This window comes from Anabrus simplex, chromosome 1 (genome assembly GCF_040414725.1).
Source record: "Anabrus simplex isolate iqAnaSimp1 chromosome 1, ASM4041472v1, whole genome shotgun sequence".
In the NCBI taxonomy this organism is placed as follows: domain Eukaryota; kingdom Metazoa; phylum Arthropoda; class Insecta; order Orthoptera; family Tettigoniidae; genus Anabrus; species Anabrus simplex.
The window spans coordinates 1078335652-1078360540 of NC_090265.1; the positions used below are offsets into that span (position 1 = coordinate 1078335652).

General features: G+C 38.8%; 1 protein-coding gene across 1 annotated transcript in view; it reads left to right on the forward strand.

Moving 5' to 3' along the window:
* LOC136858059 (probable E3 ubiquitin-protein ligase HERC1) overlaps positions 1–24889 on the forward strand; it is an 850878-nt gene that overhangs the window by 244972 nt on the left and 581017 nt on the right. The window contains exons 22-23 of the mRNA XM_068225263.1: positions 7140–7223; positions 23938–24142. Coding sequence (XP_068081364.1) covers positions 7140–7223; positions 23938–24142 — 289 coding nt within the window. The remainder of the gene's footprint in view (positions 1–7139; positions 7224–23937; positions 24143–24889) is intronic.

Here is a 24889-nt window from a genome sequence, read left to right on the forward strand (position 1 = left end):
TAAGCTATTTAGATGTACTGTATTTGGAAACAAAAATCGGATTCCAATGACTGGAGTAAAGGAATAATAATACCTATATTTAAGAAGGGCGACAAGAGAATATGTAGTTATCGAGGTATCACATTCACATCTCAGATAGCAAAAATATTTGAAAGGGTACTAGAAAAGAGAATGAGAAGAAAGGTGCGAGGACAATTACAATAAGAGCAATATGGCTTTCGAAATGGAAGATCAACACTAGTTCCCGTCTTCACTAGGAGGCTGTTAATGGAAAAATTTTGGGAATTCAGAAAAGATATGGCAGAGACATTCCTTGGTTTAGGAAAGGCTTACAATAGTGTACCCAGAGCAGAGGTATGGAAAGTAATGCAGTGAAAAGGGTTTGGAAACAAATGATAGAATATGTGCAAGCAATATACAAAAGTTGTTGCAGCAATGTCCCAGAACATGCAGGGAGAACATAGTGGTTTTGGAATTATTATTCTCGTAGGTAACTTATCCTCTTCCATTTGCCTCACATGACAGCTCCACTGAAGCTGCTATATGTGTACCACTTCATCCATCGAGTTAATTCCTAATGTAACATTTATCTCCTCCTTCCAAGTACCCTCCTGCCATTTTTTCCATCTGTTTGTACCAATGATCATTCTCGCTATTTTCATGTCCGTTACTTGTAACTTATGAATAAATGTCCTGAGTCCACTAGCTTTCACTTCTGTACAACAATGTTGGTCTGAAAACAGACCAGTATAAAGATGATTTTGCCGAGGAGCTAACTTCTTTCTTGGAGAATACTGTTTATCACAATTACACACTCACTGCATTAACTTTGTTACACCTTGATTCAAGCTCACCTACTTTTTCCATCTTGTGAGAATACACATCCTAATTACTTGAAATGATATATCCGATGAATTTTTTTATTCCCAGCTTGACATCCCAGAGGTTTGTTCCCTACTGTCATCACTTTGGTATTGAAATACTAATTTTTGTATCATACTCACTACAGCTATTTTCAAGTTCCAAGATATTAGATTGCAGGCTTTCAGTACAGTCTGCCATAAAGACCTATCTGTAAGCATAGACCAAACTGCTTACTACATTTTCTTCTAACTGAATCCCTCCCTGCCACTCCATACCTTTCAGTAAATGTTCCATGTAAAGTATAAACTATCAAGGTGAAAGATTACAGCCTTGTCTAACCCCTGTAAATACCTTCAACCAAGAACTCATTGTATCATTAATTCTCAATGTAGTCCAACTATTAGTATAAGTGCTTTTAATAATCTGCCCTATCCAGTAATCCCTCAGTATAGCTAACCTGTCTTCCCTGAATACTCTTGTAATATGCCTTCTCCAGATATACAAAATATAACTGTCTAGTCCTCTCATAGCATTTTTAAATTACCTGGAGCATACTAAAAATCTGATCCTGACAGCCCCTTTATGGTCTGAAACCACACTGGTTTTCATCCAACTTACTCTCAACCATTGATCGCACTCTCCCTTCCAAAAGACCAGTGAACTCCTTGCCTAGTACACTGATCAACTCTGAAAACTGTCAAAAAGTAGTTAGTGGGATCTAAAAACAATAACATTGTTATACTGATTAATTAAATACCCCAATAGTTGTTGTAATCCTTCCTGTTCACTTGCAGCTACTGCTTTCATCCAATCAGGAGGTAACTTATTAACATTCCATGCTAATGTTATTACTCTGTGAAGCCATTTCATCCCTGCCTTTCCACTATATTTTAATACTGTATTTCTGGTCCAGATTAGTCTGTTTCTGCTGCTTTATGTCATTAATATTGATATAGTAGTTAGAAAGAATTTTTGAAGGCTTTCATCTGGAGCGTGGTATTATATGGAGGTGAAACATGAGTGATAACGAGCTCATAAGGAAAAAGAATAGGCTTTTAAAATGTGGTGTTACAGAAGAATGCTGAAGGTGAGAGGGGTAGATCGAATCACAGATGAAGAGATACTGAATCATATTGGTGTGAGGAGAATGATTTGGTAAAATTTGACCAGAAGAAGAGAGACAACGATAAGGCAAATCTTAAGACACCCAAATCTTGCTCAGTTATTTTTTGAGGAAAGTGTAGGTGGTAAAAATGGCAGGGATAGACTAAGGTATGAATATGACAAACAGATTACAGTAATGTAGGATGTAGTAGGTACGTAGAAATGAAAAGGTTAGCACAGGGTAGAATGGCATGGAGGGATGCATCAAACCAATGTATGGACGGATGACCAAAACACCTACTTACATCAGTGGCGCTTATTTGCCATCCTCTTGACTTCTTCAAGCATAATTTCACTAACATCATTGTTTTCCTCTCCATGAGCTCAGTAGTTTGGGATTTCAAGAGAAAGATTTCCTTTTATGTTGAGAAAATTTTCAAAATCTTCCACCTGTCCAGCGATTCCCTGGGATCTGCTATGAGTTCCCATGGTTTACACAGAACTCTGCATTTCCTTTTTCCCTCCTTTTGTAAGTTTCTTTATTACTGTCCAGAAAGGTTTCCCTACCTGCCTGACCAAGCCTTTCCATGTTATTACTGAAATCTTTCCATCATTCCTTGAATTCAACAAATGGATTGATCTGTATAGAAGAAATAGTAATATAAAAAATACCACAAAATAACAAAATATACTGGGATGGCAAACATAAAACAACTTAGATTGAGCATGCCATCACAACCAAATAAACCTGGGGGGGGGGGGAATGGGTGACTGATATCATGGTGATTCCCAGTGAGAGTATGGACAGTGACCATAGATAACGGACCATGGATTTAAACTACAGTATCTGATTAATGTTACTCAGAAGAAAACATAGTAGAAACAAGAAATAAAGACATGCAAGAGGAATATCAGAACAGAATATGATAAAAACAACAAAGGGAGAAACAACAACACTAGAGGAAGTGTGGAAATTTTTTAAACATATATTTGTGGGAGAAGCTGAAGTAACAGGATCAACCAAGGATGAAAAGGAGGCACATTGGGGGAACAACAAAATCAAAACAGCCATGAAACAACAAAACTGAGCCTAATGGATGCTAAATAAAGGAAAACAATGAACTATGTAAGACCAAGTAAGCCAAGAATTTAATAGACTGCAGGAACTTTATAGAACAAAGAAACACAGTTAAGAGTGTAGGGGAGAAAGAGAAAACATGGAACGAGTTTGTGGATAAATTGGAAATAGGCAACAGAGAAAATAAATTATTATATAGGATAGTGAAGAACAGGAGTGAGGAAGAGGATATAAAGGCAATAGAGTGAGACAACAGAACCTTTTTTGTGAGAAGAGGATGAAATCAGGAGTGAATTTAAGACCTTTTTCGATAAGTTCTTAAATAGTATGACAAGCACTACATCAGACAGCAAGAATCCAAATAGAAGTATAGAACCACCAATTACATACCTGGAGAAAAGTCCTTGAAAAGTATCAGGAAAAGGAAAGCAGTTGGAGTAAATGTGGATAAGTTGCAAGCAGCAGGAACTCTGGCAGTCCATTGGTTATAGAGGCTCCTTGGTACTGTATAGCAGTAAGGCATTATCCCAGAAGACTGGAAAAAGTGCATAATCACACCCCTTTTCAAGGAGGGGGGCTAAATGGAAGTGTGCCAACTATAGCATTACACTGCTCCTTCGTGGCCTAAAACTTCTGGAAAAATCATAAAAAAGTAGATTAAGAGAAATTGTAGAACCTATATTGGAAGAGGAACAATAAACAAAGTTTTAGGCCTGGAAGAAAACTGCCAGAGACCTTAGCTGTCAGACTGTTAATTGAGAAGCACTGGGAAAAAACCACCATTTCTACTATTCCTAGACAGTGAAAAGACTTATGATGACACAGTAAGGGAGTGTATCTGGGAATGCCTAAAAGAGATGAAGAGTCGTGACAGCTTAATTTGAACAGTGAAGATGCTGTACGGATAAACCAGAAGTTGTGTGCATGTTGATTGCACGCTGTCCAAATTGTTTGAAACAAAGAGAGGAGTACCGCAAAGCAGTGCTTTGTCACCCCTCCTATTTATCATCATGATGAATGCCATGATAAAGGCACTGAAAAGGAAGGGGCAGCAGAGCTTACAAGCTTTCGTCTTTGCATCCTGGACCTGGATACAACACTTGGGTTCATCATATAATCGTTGTACTCGTGCTATGATGTCATCAGGCACTTTCTTATGCCTCAAACATTCCCATATATGCCTGCGTGGTACATGGTCATATGATTTCTCGATGTCCAGAAAAACAGTTATAAGTGTGTTACCTTTCTCCCAGTACTTCTCATAGAGCATTCTGGTGGCAAAAATGAGGTCTATAGTTGATCTATGAGGTCTAAATCCATGTTGTTCCTCCTCAAGTGTAGGTTCAACATATTTTCTAATCCTGCTCTCAAGGATGGATTCGTAGATTTTGAGGCTATGTGACAGCAGAGTTATACCTCTGTAGTTGGAACATTTCTTTCTATCACCTTTTTTCAACAATAGGGTGATGACTCCTTGTTTCCAGTCATTGGGTATTACATTCTCTTTCCAGATTCTATTTAGTACCCTGTACATCCACTGTTGTCCTACCTCTCTTAGTGCTTTGATCATCTCAACACTTAATTCATCTGATCCAGTTGATGTGTTGTTTTTCAGCTTAGATATTGCTGTCTCTACTTCCAACCATGTCAGACTAGTGGTATTTGTGCTGCCAAAATCATAAGGTTCGTCGTCTAATGGAGTGACATTTTCATAACAGTTCAGCAAAGTTTCAAAGTGCCTTTGGAACTCCTGTAATATTTTGGTTTTATCCCTAGTTACCTCACCATTAGGGAGTTCTACAGATTGGATAGACTCGTTTTGAGTTCTTCTATTCTTAACAATACTGTATAAAGGTTTTTTATTTCCATCCTGCGTTATTTTGGTAGCCAGATCTTCCTTGCATTTCTGCTTTTCAGCTATAACCAACTGTTTGTCCTGTAATTTTTTCTTTCTGTAAAGTGACAGCTTCTCCTCTCGCTAAACTTATTGTTCTTCCAAACGTAGTGTGTTGGAACTTTACTGTAGAGAAGACCTCTTGCAAATCATCAGCCATCATCTGCAGTTTGAATATCCTTGGTTAATGGAAAAGGCAGCTCTTGAGCTCTACAGTCGTCAACAACTTTTAGCTCATAACATAACAATTTACCCTCACCATCGTCAAATGATTCTACTTTTGATCCAACATTCAACACATTAGCAATATTCAACTGTCACATTGCCTTTTTGACCAGCATGTCAACAAACCTACATGTCTTAGCAATGTTATAGCATCATATCAGGTGAGATGGTCCATAGAGGTCCAATATCAACCTTGTATATTAACCTTCAACTACAACCTCGTACTTCTTCATCAAAGTGAACTACAACATCACCATAGGCTATTGACTTACTTTTACCTTACGTAAACAAATAATTACAGGTCACTTGACCCTCTTTCAACATTATGTTTAAAAAAATACAATTTTGATCATCATTCTCATTATTATGTAGTTCTAACCGCTAGTCGGTCAACATCATGTTATAGCAATTTTTACCACTTGTCTATAACGAACTGTTGCTTTATTCATTTTACTTATGATAGTAGTCTTCCAATGTCACTATTGCAAATACTTTCACCAAATATAAACTTCTCACTCATAGCATAGTCTTTAAAACCAACGTTGTACTAGGCTTTTACCATATGTTAATTTTCTTGCAAGTCTCTTCAAGGCTTTTTATAAATTAGTTTTATTTTATTTATATGTAAATCAGGTGCCTGATTTTATTTAAAGGTAAAACCCATTGCTGATGATTCCTATATATAAGGCAAAACTTGTACCATTTTAATTAACATGTCAATGTAATTCAACAAAACAAGATTTATTGCATTGATTAGGTGGTCAAATTAATAAAATAACTTATTGTTATTATATCAATCCCACATTGTTGGCAGCTTGTGGTGAACATTGCAGGGGACTACTTTGAGAGCCTTTAGATCCAGTTTTGTCATTTCAACTGTATGCGTGCCGTGCTGTGCTGTAATGTAGGTGTGCTGGGCTGTAGTTATTTTGCACTATGAAACCAGTGTTATCCTGCACACTACCATAATAAATATGTGAGGCACAATGTTTGTCTGTTCTTCAATGTCCATACATGTCGTTTCGACGTGGTCCTTTCTTCTGTATATGTCTCGCATTTTCCAACCGGGCTGGTATCTACAAGAAAGGAAATGGTTGTAATGACTTTTGGCCCAACCCCCGTATTATTTATTTTTACTTTTTAATCAACATAGGACTACTTAGTCAGGTTTATGGAGGTTCTTCTTCTTTTTATCAGCCCAATACTGTTTCATCCTTTCTGAACGTAATTTTCTTTCTGTTTCTGGAATCGCTTCCTATTCTCTGCTTGTTGATTTTTGCCTTTGTCTAGTGTGTTTATCTTTTAATATCCAACCCATGTATTATTGTAAAGAAATCACTTTTTTTTCATTTTCATTGAAAAATATGAATGTTTCTTATCTTTAGCAAATAATGTTTTGTACATGGTTAATGTATGAGGTAAGGGTGAGATTTCTTGCAAAAAGAAGGCAAAGGAGATGTGGGGGTGGTGAGAATTGCATTAGGAACTATTAATCATTGAACATAGTTTGGTTTACTTCCTGACATTATCAAGAGATGGATCTTCTAGTGCAGACTTCATTGATGCTGTTACCAGTATTCAGTAGGTTATGGAGAAAGTTGTGGCAGTTTCTGATAAGTTTTGGAAATTAGGTACGATGAAGGCAGTTATATGATAAGAATATGGGTCTTGAAACTTCACGGACAAATTATGTTTGTATCAGAAAATGGTCCATTTCCAGGAGGAACACTTTCTGTAAATGTGTCAAAGTAGAAAGATATTCCTGCCAGCATTGTGTGATGTAGAAGAAATGGTATTCATAAATATATATACACACACACAAGAAGCATTTCTTAACTGTAGAAAACCTAGACCTTTTTTTGTTACATTCTGTTCAGTTCAAGGTAAATAAATGATATTCTAAAATTTGTGTATCAGTACTTTTAATGGATATTTTAAAAATAAATTTTGATTGTATTATGTTATTTATTCCAGTTACGATTGTCAGCGTTAAATCAGATACTGGAACTTCTGTCTAGTGCGGAGAAAGGTGATAAAACTACATCTCTTCTTAGCTGTGTAAGTATTTTTGACCCTAAATTTATATACTTTCTCATTAAAAGACACATCTTGTTATAAGATCAGTATGTATGTTATGTATGTATGTATGTATGTATGTATGTATGTATGTATGTGTGTATGTACACCTACCATATTTGGTGTGGAATTGAGGGAAATATATTCTTTGCTTATATCTCGCGTGTCAGTATAAATACGACAAGGTACATCTTGCGGCATGCATGCCTGCTCTCAGCTCAAGGTTGAACAGTCTCCCATAATACTTCCCTTATATTGGTTGCAGCATCTCTTCCACTCTCCCCTGGTTTGGTGAAAGCCAGGTATATAATTCTGGATCGTAGGCCACATTGGACCAATAGAGTTGTTCCACGTTCACTTTATATTTTAAGGTTGTACTGTTTGGTTCTAGTGATCTGCCTAGTACTTTTTCATTTATTGCGATCATCATTTTCTCAATTCGTCTGAAATCACTGTAGCCCTTCTATGTGTCATTTCTGCTGAAAATATGTTAATATTAAGAAGGGTGTTAATTTTATTTTTGTTTTCTGAATCTGCTATCTCCAGTTCAACTGCTTTGAGATCTTTGAATTTTGTGGATCCATTGTTCTCCTGTCTTCTTTCCATGATTTTTCATTAGTAATTGTCGTAAAAGCCGATTTCATGGCAGTCGCCAGATATGAATTCAGATCAAAATTCTTTTATTTTTCATTGTGCTGGTGGTTGGATCTATCTCCTGATAGACAGTTTCATTAGGAAGGATTATCCAGACTCCTTCAACCTGTTTTTTTTTTTTTTTTAATGCAAGTTCTGATTGAGACAATAATTTACGATACCCTCATTTGTTCGACATATATACTTGTGTGTGGGGACGTTATCTACATTATCGGCCATTGTTGGAACTGTTGCCTAACTGTGGAAATTACCAGACAAATTTAATTCAAATAACTTTTCCCGATTGTTACGTATTTGGTGGATCAACTTGATTCGCGGGATTATCGTTTGAGTGGTGCGCGCATCACGCCGTGCACGCTTTGAATCATGGGAAATAGCTTCTTCCTGCTTGCTTAGTGTGAGCTCGAACAGTGTGTTCGCTGGGACGGTCCAAGATGGCTGTGTTGTGTGAAGCCCCCAAGAGGACATCTTAGAACATACTGGATATAGCTTTTCCAGCAACTATGCTTCGATTCTGAGCGGTAAGCCTTGAAGAAAAACCTTCTACTAGCATGAACTTCAAAGAACTTTTGCTACAACCCTTTCCTACAACATGGTATATTCTAGCTTGGTGGTTGACTACAACCCATAAACATCAAAGAGCAGTGAAAAGCACCCAATACTTCTAGGCAGCTCCCACGCTTTCTGTAAGATCTTGATAAGACAAACTCACATAACTTCACCTCATGGGTGTCCCCACTGTCCTAACTTAACCGTGAACTGAATTCTGGATTGTGCAGGCACACCAAGTAATCTAAAAAGTCTTACGCGCTTGCCTTCCGTGTAAAGTTGCTCACCAGAGAAGATGTAAGGAGCTGGAAGCACCACTGCCCCTGGATCGATTACATCCAGACCATTTGCGGTAACGGAAAATGACTTCGCTGGACCACTGTACTCATATGATATTAGTTTCATTTTCCCGTATTGATAACTCACAGTTCTCAATTATAAAGGTTGGTTTTTTATTCTACGTATAATGATAAATTATATGTATTCATGTTTTTATGTTTTTTAAATATATCACTGGACTAGTTTCAATCTATATAGATCATTTTCAGCTGATATATCATACTGCTAATAACTAAAAAAGCATTCACTGTTATTAAATTGCCACTCTTCTCATCTTAAAAAAATTCACGAACTAATTCTACTGTTCTGAATCATTGTCACGGTAAAATGGGTTATTAAAACTGTTTACACCAGTCAAACACTTGTGAAGTACAATTATGTTGTCTTAACTCTGGTGTAATGTTACGGCAAAATTTGAACAGTTAATTTATTTGGGTGCCACCTGCAAAATATTTACTGGAATAATTGACTCTGCAGAGCATAAAAGAACTTCCTCTCCTTAGGCAACGGTCATTAGGCTGACGAGGCTCCAAACTTCCTTCATTACCTTACGTGCTACTTCTTGTTTCATTGAGGCCACTTGGACTATGTGGTTCCTAACTCTTGTGAGCTTTCTTTAGCCCAGTCTTCCTTCATCTTTGCACTGTGGGTTGCTCTACTTTTCTGAGTCCACTTCACTCCCACTCCAGAATGCAATGTTTTAGTTGTCAGTAACTGGAGTATGTCAGATGTTCTGACCAGCATTCTAAATTTATCCCTGTTGAATATATCCTTGGGATCAGTTCTTAAAAATGTAAGGTCTTTTCGGACCAGTTTTGTCCCTTTCTGTCTAGAAATCGTATTGAAGATTCTTGAGGTCTTGTTGTCCATTCTGACTGTGTGACCATAGAAGATAAGTTTCCTTTTTTCTCATGGCTGATGTTAAGCTCCCTAAATGTAGGTAAAGCTCATTGTTATGCCTGATTCTGTATTCACCTCCCTCTTTAACGGGGCCCATGATTTTTCTCAGGATCTTTCGTTCTTTCAGTTCCATATTCCTGAGTTGTCCCTTTTCGACCATGTTCAAGCATTCTGAGGCATACAGTATCGAAGGTCTTACTAGAGTTTCATAGTGTCAAAGTTTGAGGCGAAGAGAAAGGGATTTGAACTTGTAAATGTTTTTACAGAGATGGAAAGCTCTCATGGCTGGCTTTCATGGCTAGATCCTCACTAATGTTTGATGTTACCCATTGTCTGCGGTATTTGTAGGCTTTAGTCTTCTTTATTACTGTATCCTCGTGTGGGATTGAGTTGGGTGCATCTCTGATGTTGGTGATGAACTCCGTTTTGTTAATGGCAATCCTCAACCCCACTTTAACTGCTATTTGACAGAGGGAGAAGAGTTGGTGTGTAGCTTCCTCCATACTTGATGCCAGGAGGGTGAGGTCATCTGCGAAGGCCAGGTAATTGATGTTTATTTTCTCCTTTGTGAAACTGATTCTCAACCCTGAGTTGTCTGATAGTTTTTGTCCATTCACAAATGACTTTCTCTAGCTTTCAGTTGAAAAGAATGGGGGATAAACCATCCCCTTGCCTCACACCTGTTACGATATCAAAGCTATTATCTAACTCTGAAAATAAATTTGGGTAGCTTGCCAGGTTTTCTCTTACTCCACCAATAAAAGATTTACCACAAGTTTCACTACATGAATTTAATCTTGAAAGAAAATTAAAACAAAACAAACACCAACAATTATCATCACATGATGAGACCTATATAAACATCCACAAACATCTACAAACTAAACACCACAACTATACATAGTTCTGAAGGCCATGCTTCAAATTGATGGTGTTCTACAGATAAGACGGCTGTCCATTTTTAACCTTATCTACATGCACACATCATCACATAAAATCTATTTATCCTGGATTATAACTGTATGTTAAAACAAACCCAGTCACCTCACTATACTCTGTTAATTAAACAATTTCACCATGAAAAACCAGATACAAGACAAATGCCACGACTCCAGAACACTATGTAGCGTCTTCCACAGACTGCTCACCGGGAACGTGTAATTGGCGAGTAATGCACTCATTTGCATATATATATATATATATATATATACACATATACATTTTCTCCAGCACTCCGTAATAAATACTAATTCCGTCGCATGCGCACACATGTATATATAGGCTCGTTCCACATGGCAAAGCGTCTGCCAAAGTTCACTGGAAGCAATGCTCCAACTGCCACATCTTCAAGCTTCTCTTGGTCAATTCAAACTCATTTGCAATCGGAGCTTTTGGATTGATTACTGAGCTGCTGATCCACAAATAGCAATCTTCTACGTTCATCCACATTGATGAATTGCCATCTTCAGCATACACTTTCCGGCGATACCCCGTGTTTTTAAATCACTTGTTGCAACACTTTCGACCAATTTCAATAGTCTTCCAATTTAGTCACTGTTTCCCAGGTTGCACAATCTTCATTGCTTGGCCATGTGCCCAGTCTCTTACCCAAACAGAAATGTATACAAAATATAATGATGCAGTATTCCATAACTACAAATTCTTCTTACAATATTATGTTCTTACATCTTAATTTAACAAACTCACATGATATTCACTACTTTATATTACAAATTATTTTATGAAAATTTTCTAACCTGAAACCGGGAGATCGTCATATACAAACATTTCCTAACCTAAAATTGGTAATCGTACTTTTGTACAGTTACAAGCTGTGTCATTGCCATTCCTGCCTCCATCTCCTGGGACATCGTCTGAGCCTCCTCGTAAGTCTTCTTTGTGCCGAACATCCTCTCTGGATGGATCTCGGTGCCGCGGAGCTTACTGCAGCTGTCAGCTGCTTGGCACTTGTTGCCATACTTGTACGGACCGTCCACAATCGTGTTGCCTGGTCGCTAGGTCTTGGCATTGAATACCTGCCTTGTTCTGTCGACACACTGAGTCCTGGGGGGCTGCATCGTACTTCGACCTCCTGCTCATGTAATCTGGCAATCGGGTATTTGCCTCCCTCTCCTGACGTTGATCTGGTCTCGAACTGGACCCGGCATATTCCCCAGGATGTCATCCCGTCGTACCATGGAGTTGCCATATTTACAATGCCGGAGCTGCCAACTTAGCAGATTTTCCGCTAAATTTGGCGGAATTAGAAGACTGTCAGTGGAAAAATATACCATTTAGCAGACAGCGGATTTTTTGCCGGAATTCTAGATTTATTATAGCGGAATTTAGCGTTTTATCCATTTTACCTTTTTAATTTGTACTCCAGTCTGTCTCTGAGCTATTCCGTATTTCTTGTCAGGAGCTAGCAGTCACATGAGGAAAACATGTTATTTGATTTGATGTTATGAGATCGTGGTATCATAAATTTGTAATGCGTGGGGAAAGGGTACTTATCTCTTAGTTGACGAATGACGACAGATAATGAAACTGTGAGAGAGTAGCATGTATATTTATGCTATGAAGGAAGACCGTTTAATGAACTGGCCTGTTCTGTGTGTGGCCCTTGAGGTAGGGGATTCACCTAGTTTGTACCCGGCACTAAAATGCCTACAAGTTTTAGCTCGCCGACTCGCAGGCAGGGGGTTAATCCCAGTGAAACTCAGACATTTACTTTTATTATTATTATTATTATTATTATTATTATTATTATTATTATTATTATTATTATTATTATTATTATTATTATTATTATATCGATTTTGGCCAGCTGTGGACCACGTAAATAGCTCCTCTTGATTTAAATTTTCTTTGGCGCCAGTACTCCTTCATCCTCCTGCTTGCTGCTTCTTTCCTTTCAGCCGTCCATTGTTGTTTCTTCTTGGTCGCTGTTTCTGGCTCTAGGAAACCCTTAAATGTGTGTAACTTTTTTCTGAAGGTGGTTCTAGTGTGGATGTCTTGATGTTTGATGTTCATTTCTTGCAAATCTTTCTTCGTGTTAACAAGTCATTTTTCATAAGAGTTGCCTTTCCTATTGGGCTTATTGAAGTGGTTAAAGATTTTCTTAGCAAGTCTGTCATCAGGCATTCTTGAAATATGTCCAAAAAAATTAACTCTTCGCATTCGAATGATATCTGAAATAATAATAATAATAGTATGAGATCGGATTTCTTGGCGGAATTTTAGCAGAATTTTAGCGGATTTTTAGTAGTATTTAGCGGATCTTGAAAATATAAGTTGGCAACACTGCTTGTAGGCTTCGCTCGTGTCTCTGTGGCTGCTATACTTTCACGGAGGGCACTCGCTTCCTCCGCTGGGCCTCAAACTTAAAATTTAACAAATTCACATGATATTCACTACTTTATATTACAAATAATTTTACGAAAATTTCCTAACCTAATCTCGGGAGATCGTCATTTAAAAACATTTCGTAACCTAAAACCAGGGATTGTGCTTTTACACAAGTATAAAGTTGAGAATATTCCACCTAATCAATACTTTATTATATAAGTTGTCTCAAATATTTCAGTCACATTAAAAACACAGTACCGGTTTTGACCCATTATTAAGGTCATCATCAGCCGCTGATGAACCTGCTTATTCATAACGAAACTTGAGTGACACAAATTTCATTAAAATGTTACATAATAATGTTAAAATATACTTCAGGGTACAGTTCTTAAAATCTAAAAAGTCTTTGGCATCCTTATGACATGCTTAAAAAATAATCATGTGTTGTATTGATAACATTATGTTCACTAGTTGCTTTCTAAAGTACTTTGCTGTTATGCAATTGTGAAGAAAAACATTTTTGATAGTATAATGGGGCTCTGTTCTTGCTAAGTTCACACATTCATTTCTCAATCCATTATTGTGCTCATAAACATGCTTGATTTTATACAGAGCTTCATGTTGAGATATAAGTTGCTGTATTGCGGAGTATCGATGTCAATAGTAGTAAGTGTGATTGCTCCCCTCTTCATACTTGTGTTTCATTTGTACAACGTCAGTTGATCTATAAGAGAAAAAAAGAATTATCAGGTTTTATGCAAACATTTCTCAAAAAGCATTACGAATTCTCAGCTAAGAAATCAGTACGGAATTCAATAGAATTTTGCAACATCACAAAACTGAAAATCGAACAGTATTACAATCTAGTATCATATGATATTATCAACATGTATCCTAACAAAAAAACAATAAAATTAATAGAAACCAATTTAAAAAATCACAGTAACCTTAGTGTCCTTGAAATAGATGAATTCATTAATTTACTTGAATTTGCCCTTAACAACAATTATTTCAGATTCCATGATACCATTTTTAAACAGCAAGGCCTCCCCATGGGGTTACCAGCTTCAGGAATAATAGCTGAGACTACTGTATATAGACTAGACCACTTAGATCATTCAGAAATTAGCAAAATCAATAATATCTCATTTTGGTGTAGGTTTGCAGATTATATTTTCATTGTTTTGGACTGCAGGTTTACAAACGAAAATAACACACTTTAATAGCTAAACAGAATAGACCCATACATAAAATTCACGATGGAAACTGAGAAAGATCCCACTCTGAATTATCTTGACATATCTTTTACTAAGACTGAAGACCACTTAACATACAAAATCTATAGGAAACCTACTCAAACATCCAATACAATAAAAATAGACTCCACTCACCCTTACACCCATAAAAAAGTGGCATACTACAGTTTGATATATAGAGCTTTCAACACACCTCTATATCAAGAAGAACTAAAAAAAGAAAGAAAAAAAGAAAAAAATGAAATAGCGAAGCAAAACGGTTACAATAGAGACATGGTCAATAAAATCATTCATAAAATAAAACATTAACCGAAATCCAAATTTAGTAGAGACAACAAACCCAAGAAAGACTTTGCACTTTTTACTTTCAACAATACCCACATCCACCTCATAACCAACATTTTCAAAAGACACAATTTAAGATTAGCTTATAAAACCACACGTAATAATGCTACCATTTTACATAACACTAAACCTGTTAATGAAAATAATAAATATATACTCAGGAGTATATCGCATAAAATGTAACAACTGTGAGGCCAGTTACATCGGACACACCAGTAGAAGCTTTCTCATCTGCTACAATGAACATATTAATGCTGTAAAACATAACCATTTTTCATCCATAAGATTATAAACATAAATTCATTATTATTATTATTATTATTATTATTATTATTATTATTATTATTAAGCGTATGGAATTTACAGAATGGACAAGTATATACAATATTATACAAAAGAAAAACCTGCAAAGAATACAAGGTAAGTAGGGAACAATTACACATGAATATCTAAATTGTTTATCCACTGCACTAGGGATACTGAGACATCAGCAAAGTCTTTTCGGTCTCCACCATAAGCACGCAGAGGGCATTCGTCCATTATATGATGCATGGTCTGGACTAAAGCACCACAATCACACGCTGAAGCCCCACTGGTGAAGGGAGAATGCAGATCTTCCACAATTTGTGCGGAACCTGTTTAGTGATGCCCACGTTTTTCTTGGCAAGCTGAAACCAGCTGGGGCGTGGTTTGGATTAAAGAGGCTTGGCCACTCCGGAGCTGTACGAATCCATTGCTCTTTCCATTCCTCTTTTAAATTGAAACCAGCATCCATTAGATTCTTAGCTGTTTTCATCGGTGGCTTACGGGATTTCAGCCTTTGTCTCCAGAGATCTGCAACATCTCTATAGATAGGTAGAGTTGGATTGGACATGATCTTATTATATTCTTGAACAAGGGCTCTTGAACGTCGCTGGCTTGGTGGAGCAATGTGGGACAGGACTGGCAGCCAGTGCGTTGTAGTAGGCTTCAGAGTACCAGAGATGATACGCATGGTGGTGTTAAGTTGTACATCGACTTTCTTCACGTGACAACTGTTAAGCCATACTGAAGAGCAGTATTCAGCTGCAGAATACACGAGGCCAAGCGCAGTACGTCGTAATGTGTCCTCTGAAGCACCCCATGAAGTTCCACACAATTTAAACAGAATATTATTACATGATCTCAACTTAGATCTGAGGTTTTCAAGATGCTTTCTATAAGATAGGGTTCGGTCAAGCGTTACCCCAAGGTACTTTGGATTAGGATTGTGCTTTAGCACTGAGCCATTGAAGCGTACTTGGAGTTTTGTATTAGCCAACTTGTTGTGGAGATGGAAGCAAGCAGATTCTGTCTTATTCATACTGGGTTGTAGTCTCCAGTTTCGGAAGTAAGAGCTAAGTGTATCCAGGTCAGACGTCAGGATGGCCTCGGCATGGCTGAGATCTGGATGTTGAATGGCAATGGCTAGGTCGTCTGCATAAGAGAATTTTACTGATTTTGTCTCAGGAATATTTGATATGTAGAGATTGAATAGAAGAGGTGCCAATACTGATCCCTGGGGAAGGCTATTTTTTAGTTTCCTAAGACGACTAATGTCATCATACATGACAACATGGAAGAGCCTTTCGGTTAGCATATTGTTGATCAGTGTGGTTACAGTTTTGCAAGGGATAACTCGTTGCAGCTTCAACATCAACCCTTGCCTCCACACAGTATCATATGCAGCCTTTAGATCTACAAAGACTGCAGATGTTTTAGAGCCCCTTTGAAAACCAGCCTCAATGTGAGTTGTTAGTGCTAGCACCTGGTCAACACAGCTTCGGTTCTGCCTGAATCCAGCTTGCTCTACTGGGATCACTTCACTAATGGCCGAACTAATTCTGTTGTACACAAGTCTCTCAAGGAGTTTATAGCAAACACTCAGCAATGCAATTGGTCGGTAGCTATCGACTTGGTCTTCCGGTTTACCGTGTTTCAGAATTGCAATGATCTTGCTTACCCGGAATTCATTTGGCAGATGCCCAGACGATAAGATATTAGAGTAGAATTTAGCCAACCAGAGCCTTGTGTTTGGACCACTATGTATCAGAAACTCAGGAAATATCCCATCAAAGCCAGCAGCTTTACCAGGTTTGAGGCTTTTAATAGCAGTATCTACTTCCAGATGTGAAAATGGTTCCAAGTATATGGAGTTGTCCTGCAAGTTGCTTTTCTGTTGTTTGAGCAACTTCTTTACTTGGACGGTATGTTTCTTATCAGAGGGCGCTCGTGACATTTTAACAATATGTTCAGCTACTAGGTTGGGGGTGATGCAACCATTTCTGTTGTGGCAGGTTCTGCTTCCGGTAAGTTTCCTGAGAAGACTCCAGGCTTTTCTGCTGGACTGTTTGAAGTCCATAGTCTCAACCGTATTGTTCCACTTCTGCTGTCGAGATTCATCTAAACTCTGTAACAGAGCACTTGCTATTTCAGGATCTCCACCCTGTAAATACTCCTCATAGAGTGTCTCACAAGTTTCATTCCATCCAGGGATATACTCTTTCTGCAGCCCTCTTGGAATATATTTCTTGGCAATTGAGATAATAAGTCCAGCAAAACGTTCGTAGTTAGACTGAATAGGCGGTATGAATCGGACACATTTGTCAAGATCTTCTGAAAAGCAATCCCACTTGGCTTTATTGAAATTCCAGCGTGGTTGAGGTGTGCTTTTAACCAAAGGTATTTGTATTCCTGTAGTTATCATGACAGGTCTGTGTTGACTCTGGGGAAAGTTTTCCATTACTTTCCTTGCAGTAGGCAGGACAATACCGTTTACATTTTCAGTGACAAAACAAAGATCAGGATTGTATTCTCTCTTCCAGAGGGCTGACTTAAAGGTTCCTCTATCTTTCACATCGAAAACCAGGTGTAGATTATTAGTTTCAGCCCAGGTGACTAGTTGAGAGCCACATTCATCTGCATCATCATATTTCCAGTTCGGATGGTGACTATTAAAATCTCCGACATATATTGCTGGATGATTCTGGGTGAGGAGCACTTCATTTGACCAAGCCACAGATGGTGGTTTATATACATTTACCACTTTGATGCGCGATATGTCAACAGTTACCACGTGAACATCGTCAGTTACCGTTGCTGAAATGAGCCGAACATCTTGTAGATTTGAACGAGCATAGGTTGCTGCCCTATACGTTTGGTGGTAGGTTGCCCCAATAGCGATATAACCAGGAATTTTTCCTCTCGATCTTAGCTGTTCCTCAGTCGCAGTATGAGTTTCTTGAATGGTCACTAAATCGATGTTGTTTTCAAGAAGGATTCTAGAAAGATGTTCACTCTTCGATCTGGATATGCCTTCGATGTTTATTTGGCATATTCGTAAAGAAGGTTCAAATAATAATAATAATAATAATAATAATAATAATAATAATTGTTGAGTTCCATTCTTAAAAATTGTTATAGCATCACTCCAAAGTCTTGCGGCAAATGTTTCCATTTTCTTGCTTCAAACGGTGTCACCTGACCTAGGTTTACCGTTAACATATTATGAAACATATTTCAAGCTCCGTGTAGAGTAATTCTTTCTGCAATTTAACCGTATGTGAAAGTACACCACCTAACCTCTGAAATTAGTTATGCACACCACTGCATCTTGAGAAAGAGAAGTATCACATTCTTATTTTATTTCAGTACCCATTATTAAAATTAAGCAATTCATTTATTTCTAAGGAGTTAACAACTGCTGTCAGCGCACTTATTGCAAAAACATGTTCTCCCAAGGTTTGTTTACGAAGTATCACATTCTTATTTTATTTTAGTACCTAGTATTAAAATTAAGCAATCATTTATTTCGAAGGAGTTAACAACTGCTGTCAGCGCACTTATTGCAAAATCATGTTCTCTCAAGGTTTGTTTACTTCAGTAGTGCTGATACCCAGCCCAGCTCTCTCGCGCTGCTCCAGAGACACAACATTCAGTCGCAGCAGCTGAATCAAGAGACTACTCCTCAGTGACATATGCAACAGAACAAACAGTCTCTTCATAGACAGAACTGTCTCACTGAACTGCGTTGCTCAGTTATACTGAACCACGGACTGTGTACTCCATGGGTGTACTCTCATGTACAGTACTCCACCCAGTGCTAGCACACAGCACTAACTCTGTGACTACTACACTGAACCATCACTGTCCACTGACTGACCCAATGGTCCACATTGGCACTTCTTGGCAGCACACTCTCAGACAGAGGCTGACACATACTGAGACCTCATCTCCAACTAAAGTGTCAAAGCTCATCTGACCGGCCTTAAATAGGGAGGCTGGCCCTTCTAGATACTACACAAGGGGGTTAGAAGTCCCTGGAATCTTCTCAAATTCGAAAGCTCTGGGTTCACCTTCCGGTTCTCTCTCACACCACCGGGAGGCCTCCAGCGAGATAACGGGGCGCTGACAGAGTGATGGTAGTGGGTGGTAGCTTTGCATGCCTGGCTCATTCCTGACTGGTTTGCAGCACGGTGAGCAGGCAGGGCCCTAACTTGGTGACATCACTTGCAGCCAAGGCCAGGCTAACTTTCTCCCCCCAAGGCCTTACAGTAAAATGGCAGAATCTGCTGCTATGTATTGAAAACAATTTTAGTTCAACTTTTTATCTGATTAGAGTAACCCTTTATGATATTTTTCACATTGAAAGGTACAAATAATAATGATAATGATGATGATGATGATAATAATAATAATAATAATAATAATAATAATAATAATAATAATTTTTTTTTTACGAGGGATGGTGGAAAATCTTCAAAAGACACTTGTGAAGGGTCCACACTCCACAAGTGTGTGGGATTCTTACCCACTAAAAACCACACACCCTTTTCCCACGATGTGTGTCATCACCCCGGAACCACTCTCGCATTACTTCAGGGTGATATCGTGCTTTGTCTTTCAGACGTCTTCTTTCTTCATTTCTCTTTTATGAACGTTTGTATGCTTCCAAATCCTTCTTCTTCTTCTTCTTCTGACGAAGGATGTCCTCCGCATGCCCTGCCACGCGATCCCAGGATTCCTGATTTCACAACATCACCGAAATAATATTATCTGTTGTCAATTCTCCTAGTTCAGTTTCCACACATCTTCTCTGAATCGTCCAATGGCCGCATACAAAAAAGGTGTGAAATACATCGTCAATGTCATCACAGTATATGCATGCTGCGTCACTCGCTCTGCCCAATTTATGCAGGAATTTCCGGAAATATCCATGTTCTGTTAGAAGTTGCGTGAGGTAGTAATTTACTTCACCATGGGTCCTTTCAACCCAGATGTCCAAGCGTGGTATCAGTCGCTTGGTCCATTTGCCTCGAGGGTCACTTTCCCATCTGAGTTGCCTTCGCCTCATCAGTTGACTGAAGGCAAGCTTCTTTGCACATTTCTTTCCCAGCTCTCCTTTGGTACGCCAGATTTCATGCCGCTCCAATGCGAGTAGGTCTATTGGGGCTATTGCTGCCACCGTGAGGATTGCAGGTTCGGAAACCGTGCAGTATGCACATGCAATACGTAAAGCCGCTCTCCGTTGTACGGCAACTATCCTTCTCCAATACTAAGCAAATCTCAAGGATTCAGCCCAGATTTCAGAGCCATATAGGAGCACTGACTGAACCGTCGACATGAGAAGACGTCGTTTACTGGATTTCGGACCTTTAATATTTCCCATTAGTCTGCTAAGTGCAGTCATGTATTTTACTGCCTTGTCTGTCGCTCTCTGAATATGATTCCAGAATGTGAGCTTGGAGTCAATTGTCACTCCTAGATATTTTGTGCTCGCAGATGTTTCAATCACTAACTCTCCAACAGTCATTGGTACAAGAGTTTCGATCCTTTTCCTCGTCAGAAGAACTATCTCCGTTTTGTGTTCGGCTAATGTTAGACTATGGCTCATCGTCCATTCTTTTATGCGCCGCATCACCTGGTTCAGTTTAATTTGAGCCATTTCAACATTACGAGCTACTATCAAGGTGGCCACATCATCAGCGTAGCCCACAAGCTTCGTGTCCTCTGGCATCTCCAGACGTAACAAGCCATCTTACATTATGTTCCATAGATCTGGGCCAAGGATCGATCCCTGCGCTGCACCAGCCATTAGACGCTTTGTCTTTTCTCCATCTTCCGTATCATACAACAGAGTGCGATCTTTGAAGTAATCTCTCATTATGCGCATAAGATATTGTGGTAGCTTGAAAGTTTCTTCAAGAGCTACCAACATGTCGCTCCATCTTGCCGAATTGAAGGCATTCTTCACATCCAGGGTCACAAGAAGTGTCAATTTACGGGAATGATGGTTGCCCATTTGTGCCCTTTCTGCTGTATTCACCACCTCCCACACTGCATCTAGCGTCGAGTGTCCTCTCCGAAATCCATGTTGACGAACAGATAGATCCCCTGCTAGTTGAACTGCTGAGTGAATTCTGGGCTGCAGAAGTTTCTCCAGGCCTTTTCCAGCTGTGTCCAGCATACATAAAGGTCTGTAACCACCACCACCAATAATAATAATAATAATAATAATAATAATAATAATAATAATAATAATAACTGTATTGAGTACAATTTTCTCCTGGGTTAGTCCACGCACTTCTAGAAAATGGTAAGATAGAACCTTGTTTCACATCCCAGGGCACCTGTCCAAATCCTAACCTTAATAATAGTCACAGTACACACTCTATTATACATGCAGTTTATCTACCTCATTAATTTTTGAGACCTTATTATTCATTCATGTACACAAGGGCGACCTGTAGCGTCCCAAGCCCATGAAACTATTCAACAATAAAATTACACTGACTATTGTGTAGTTGAGGTGGGTGCCTTCTCTTCTGCTGCTACTCTTATCTCCACTAGATGACATTACTGTTGAAGGAATGATGAAGATACATGTTCTGCAGTTGTTCAAAATCTATCCTGTCAATGACGGTTAATCTTTAAAATGAAGTAGCCCTTTCCATGACTGTGCAGAGTTCAAGATGTGAGAAAGTTATGCATTAATAAACTGAGAAAAATTAACAATTAAATTAAAAGGCAAACATTTGATTAAGCAAGAGAAGTTTGGCTTGAATTAAAAATAAAATTACTTGTTTTTCCAAGAGTAGCCTTATGATATTTTGTAAATGAACAGTGTACTTCAACAAATACATTTAACTCTTGCTCTGCCAAACTATCAGAGGATCAGTCTGGTAGCTCAGTAATTTAACAAAGGGAAAAATGTTATCAGATCAGTCAGTGAATCTCTCATCATTGAGCTGCATTCAGGACTGTCGCCCAGGTGGCAGGTGTTCTCTCAATTGATTTGCATTGATTTCCTTAGTTTAGTATTTATTAACAGCTCTAATATGTACAGTGCCGACGACCTTACCTTATTAGCCAACAACATAGAAGAAGCTACTCACCAGCTACAGAGCCTCTATACCAGGGCCTCTCAGGGTGCATGCGCGTGGTGCATGCACTGTGTACGGTGCAAAAGACGACATGGCTTGGTTGATCAGAGTGCAGACCCGCCCACTCCTCGATTTGGAGCAATAGCGCTTACTCCCTCTTTCCTCACGCCTGTCTCGCTCGCTCCGCCTGTCTCCCTCTGCCCCACTTGCGCTGTAGTGCTCCATATCGGCTGACTTGAACCGAGTATAGGCGAGTTGAGCCGAGCTTAGCCGAGTAGCCCAGAGACGAAGCGTTGATCCGAGCCATGCCGAGCGGCAGCGATGCACAGTGCGCGGAGCTCTTGCGCCTCTATCCGCACGCGTGAGATTTTGGGCGTTTGAGAGGCCCTGCTCGATACCATAGCAGCTAAAACCAGCTTGAGGGTCAATATAAAGAAAACTGAGTTCATGACTAACATAAAGGGAGTCCCACCTACTATGCCATTGGAAAACACCACCATTCGTAAGGTTCCTGCAGTGAAGTACCTAGGGGAGTGGATTTCAGCAACCGAGAATAAGACATTAGCAATAGACACCAGATGCACCAAGTTGGAAAGGATCTACCATACCTGTAAGAGCATCTATACATCCAAGTGCCTCTCTAAGAACCTTCAACTCCAACATTACAATCAGTAGTAAGACCGTCCGTACTGTACGCCGCTGAATGTCTTCTGATGAACAGGAAAGGTCCACTGAGAAAGCTAGAGCTCAAGGAACGAAAAATACTGAGGGGGACTTTAGGACCAATAAGAGAAGGGTATGGTACTTACAGGATAAGGCACAACAATGAGATCTATGACCATCAAGAAGACATCGTTACATCCATGAGGAAGAAGCGATTGACTTTCTCTGGGCATTTGACTCGTATGAGTACTTACAGAATTACCAACAAGATCTTTACCATTACATGCAGATGGAAAGCGTCCAAAAAATGGATCACCACAGTGAAGTCCGGCTTAGAACAGCTGGGGATATCAGAACAAACCATACAGGATCGTGTATTATTCCGGCAGTTGACCTTTCAAGGTGTCTTTCCAGAGTCTCTCATCAGCAAACGGAGTACAGGCACCACCCGACTGAAGTGGACCGAGGAAAGGAAACAAGTACACAGCCAGAAGATGAAAGCTTTCTGGGCGAAGAAAAAACAGAATTTCCATACAAGGAGCCGAAACGAGCCCTGTGGTCCTCAGTAGGCCCAAACGATAAGAAGAAGAAGAAAAATACTTTGTTCATTATTATTTTTAAATAAAAAAACAGAATGCAAATATGTTAAAAATGGCCCTGTTATAAAGTAAGCAGTGAATATTAACTCCTAAACTGCTGCCATTTTGAATAACTTAGTGAGTTTGTTAATGTCTATATCCATTGTGAACATATTATCTTTCAATTAGAAAGTTTTATTGCTGTTCACGTAAGAAAAGAAATTAACAGACCCATTTTTAATGAGATTGTGATTGTCTCTTGACCTTTTTAGTCTTCAGTGAAATTATTTCTATATATTAGCAGGATAACTAAAAAATATGGTGCTTAGACTTTTGTGTGGAACTACTTCTTATATTAGAAGTAAACTCTTAAGTAGCATTGATCTAGAGTTAATTTAGTGAAGTTGTTTCTCTCACTATTAGAATTTGTTGTATAGCTGCTTTAGGCTTAGTAAAATCCACATAAATTGTCTAATGGGAGGCTCATTTTCCTTTCAGATTTATAGTAGAGATGCTGGACTGCATGTCATAATTAGATTATGGAAATGTTTCAGTTCAGTATGGACTGGGTTTAAGCAACATTCTTCTTCTTTCCTCTTTGGAGAGTTCTGTGTCTCTTGTATCTAACATTATTGTCAATCTGAACAAAGTTTTACATTTACAGGTACACCAACAACTTCTGGTGGGCTGCTTTGGGTTGGGAGGATTGTCAGGAGAAGCTACCAGTACCCAGCTCCACCACTATTTGGACAATGTTCGTGCTGCACCTCAAGCTTTGCAGATGGAGATCTGCAATACTGTGCACCGCATCTATTCACTCCTTGTTACATCTCTGACCCGTGTTCAGGATGAACCAGCTGTTGTAGGAAGTGTGTACATTTATTTACTCACTCTGATATGTTCATTCTACCATTTGTCTCAAAAATTGTATTATTCATTCCCATTAATTGCTCATCATCATCACATCACCATTATCATCATGAATTCCTTCCAACAAACTGTTCTTCAGAAATTAGTATGCACGTGCACACACACACACTCTCTCTCTCTCTCTCTGGGGAGTTCCAGGATTTTTGGTGCGTGGAATTGAAACAGATAATATGCATTACAAATCTGTATCTATAAGCTGTATGCTCCATTTTGTTTCAACCTCCCATCGTCACTTCTTATCATACTTACTTGCATATCAGCCACACTTTTTATGTTTTAAGGTTCGAAAATAGGGTGTATGGCTATTTTATGAAAAATTTTTCAGACAGAATTTTTAAAAGACCTGGGGACATATTGTAGCCATTGAAACTATTTTTAGAGAACTGCCCATGCTATCTAAGCAAGAGACCTGCATTGCACTCTAACTAGCTTTGGCTCAGATTGTTCTTTGAAAATAAATAAATAAATAAATGCTTGCTTGCTTGCGTAACACACACCTTTTCAACCGAGGTAAGGGTACAAGGATCGGAGAGTCTGGAGAAGTACTGGGAAGACCACAAAGCCCGAACAATTCCTTTAATGAGACCTGAACGATGGACTGACTAGAGGGATCCTATGTGGTCATAAAACAAGAAGAAGAAGAAATAAATGCTTGGGTACGCCACAACAAATTTGTTCCTTTGCAC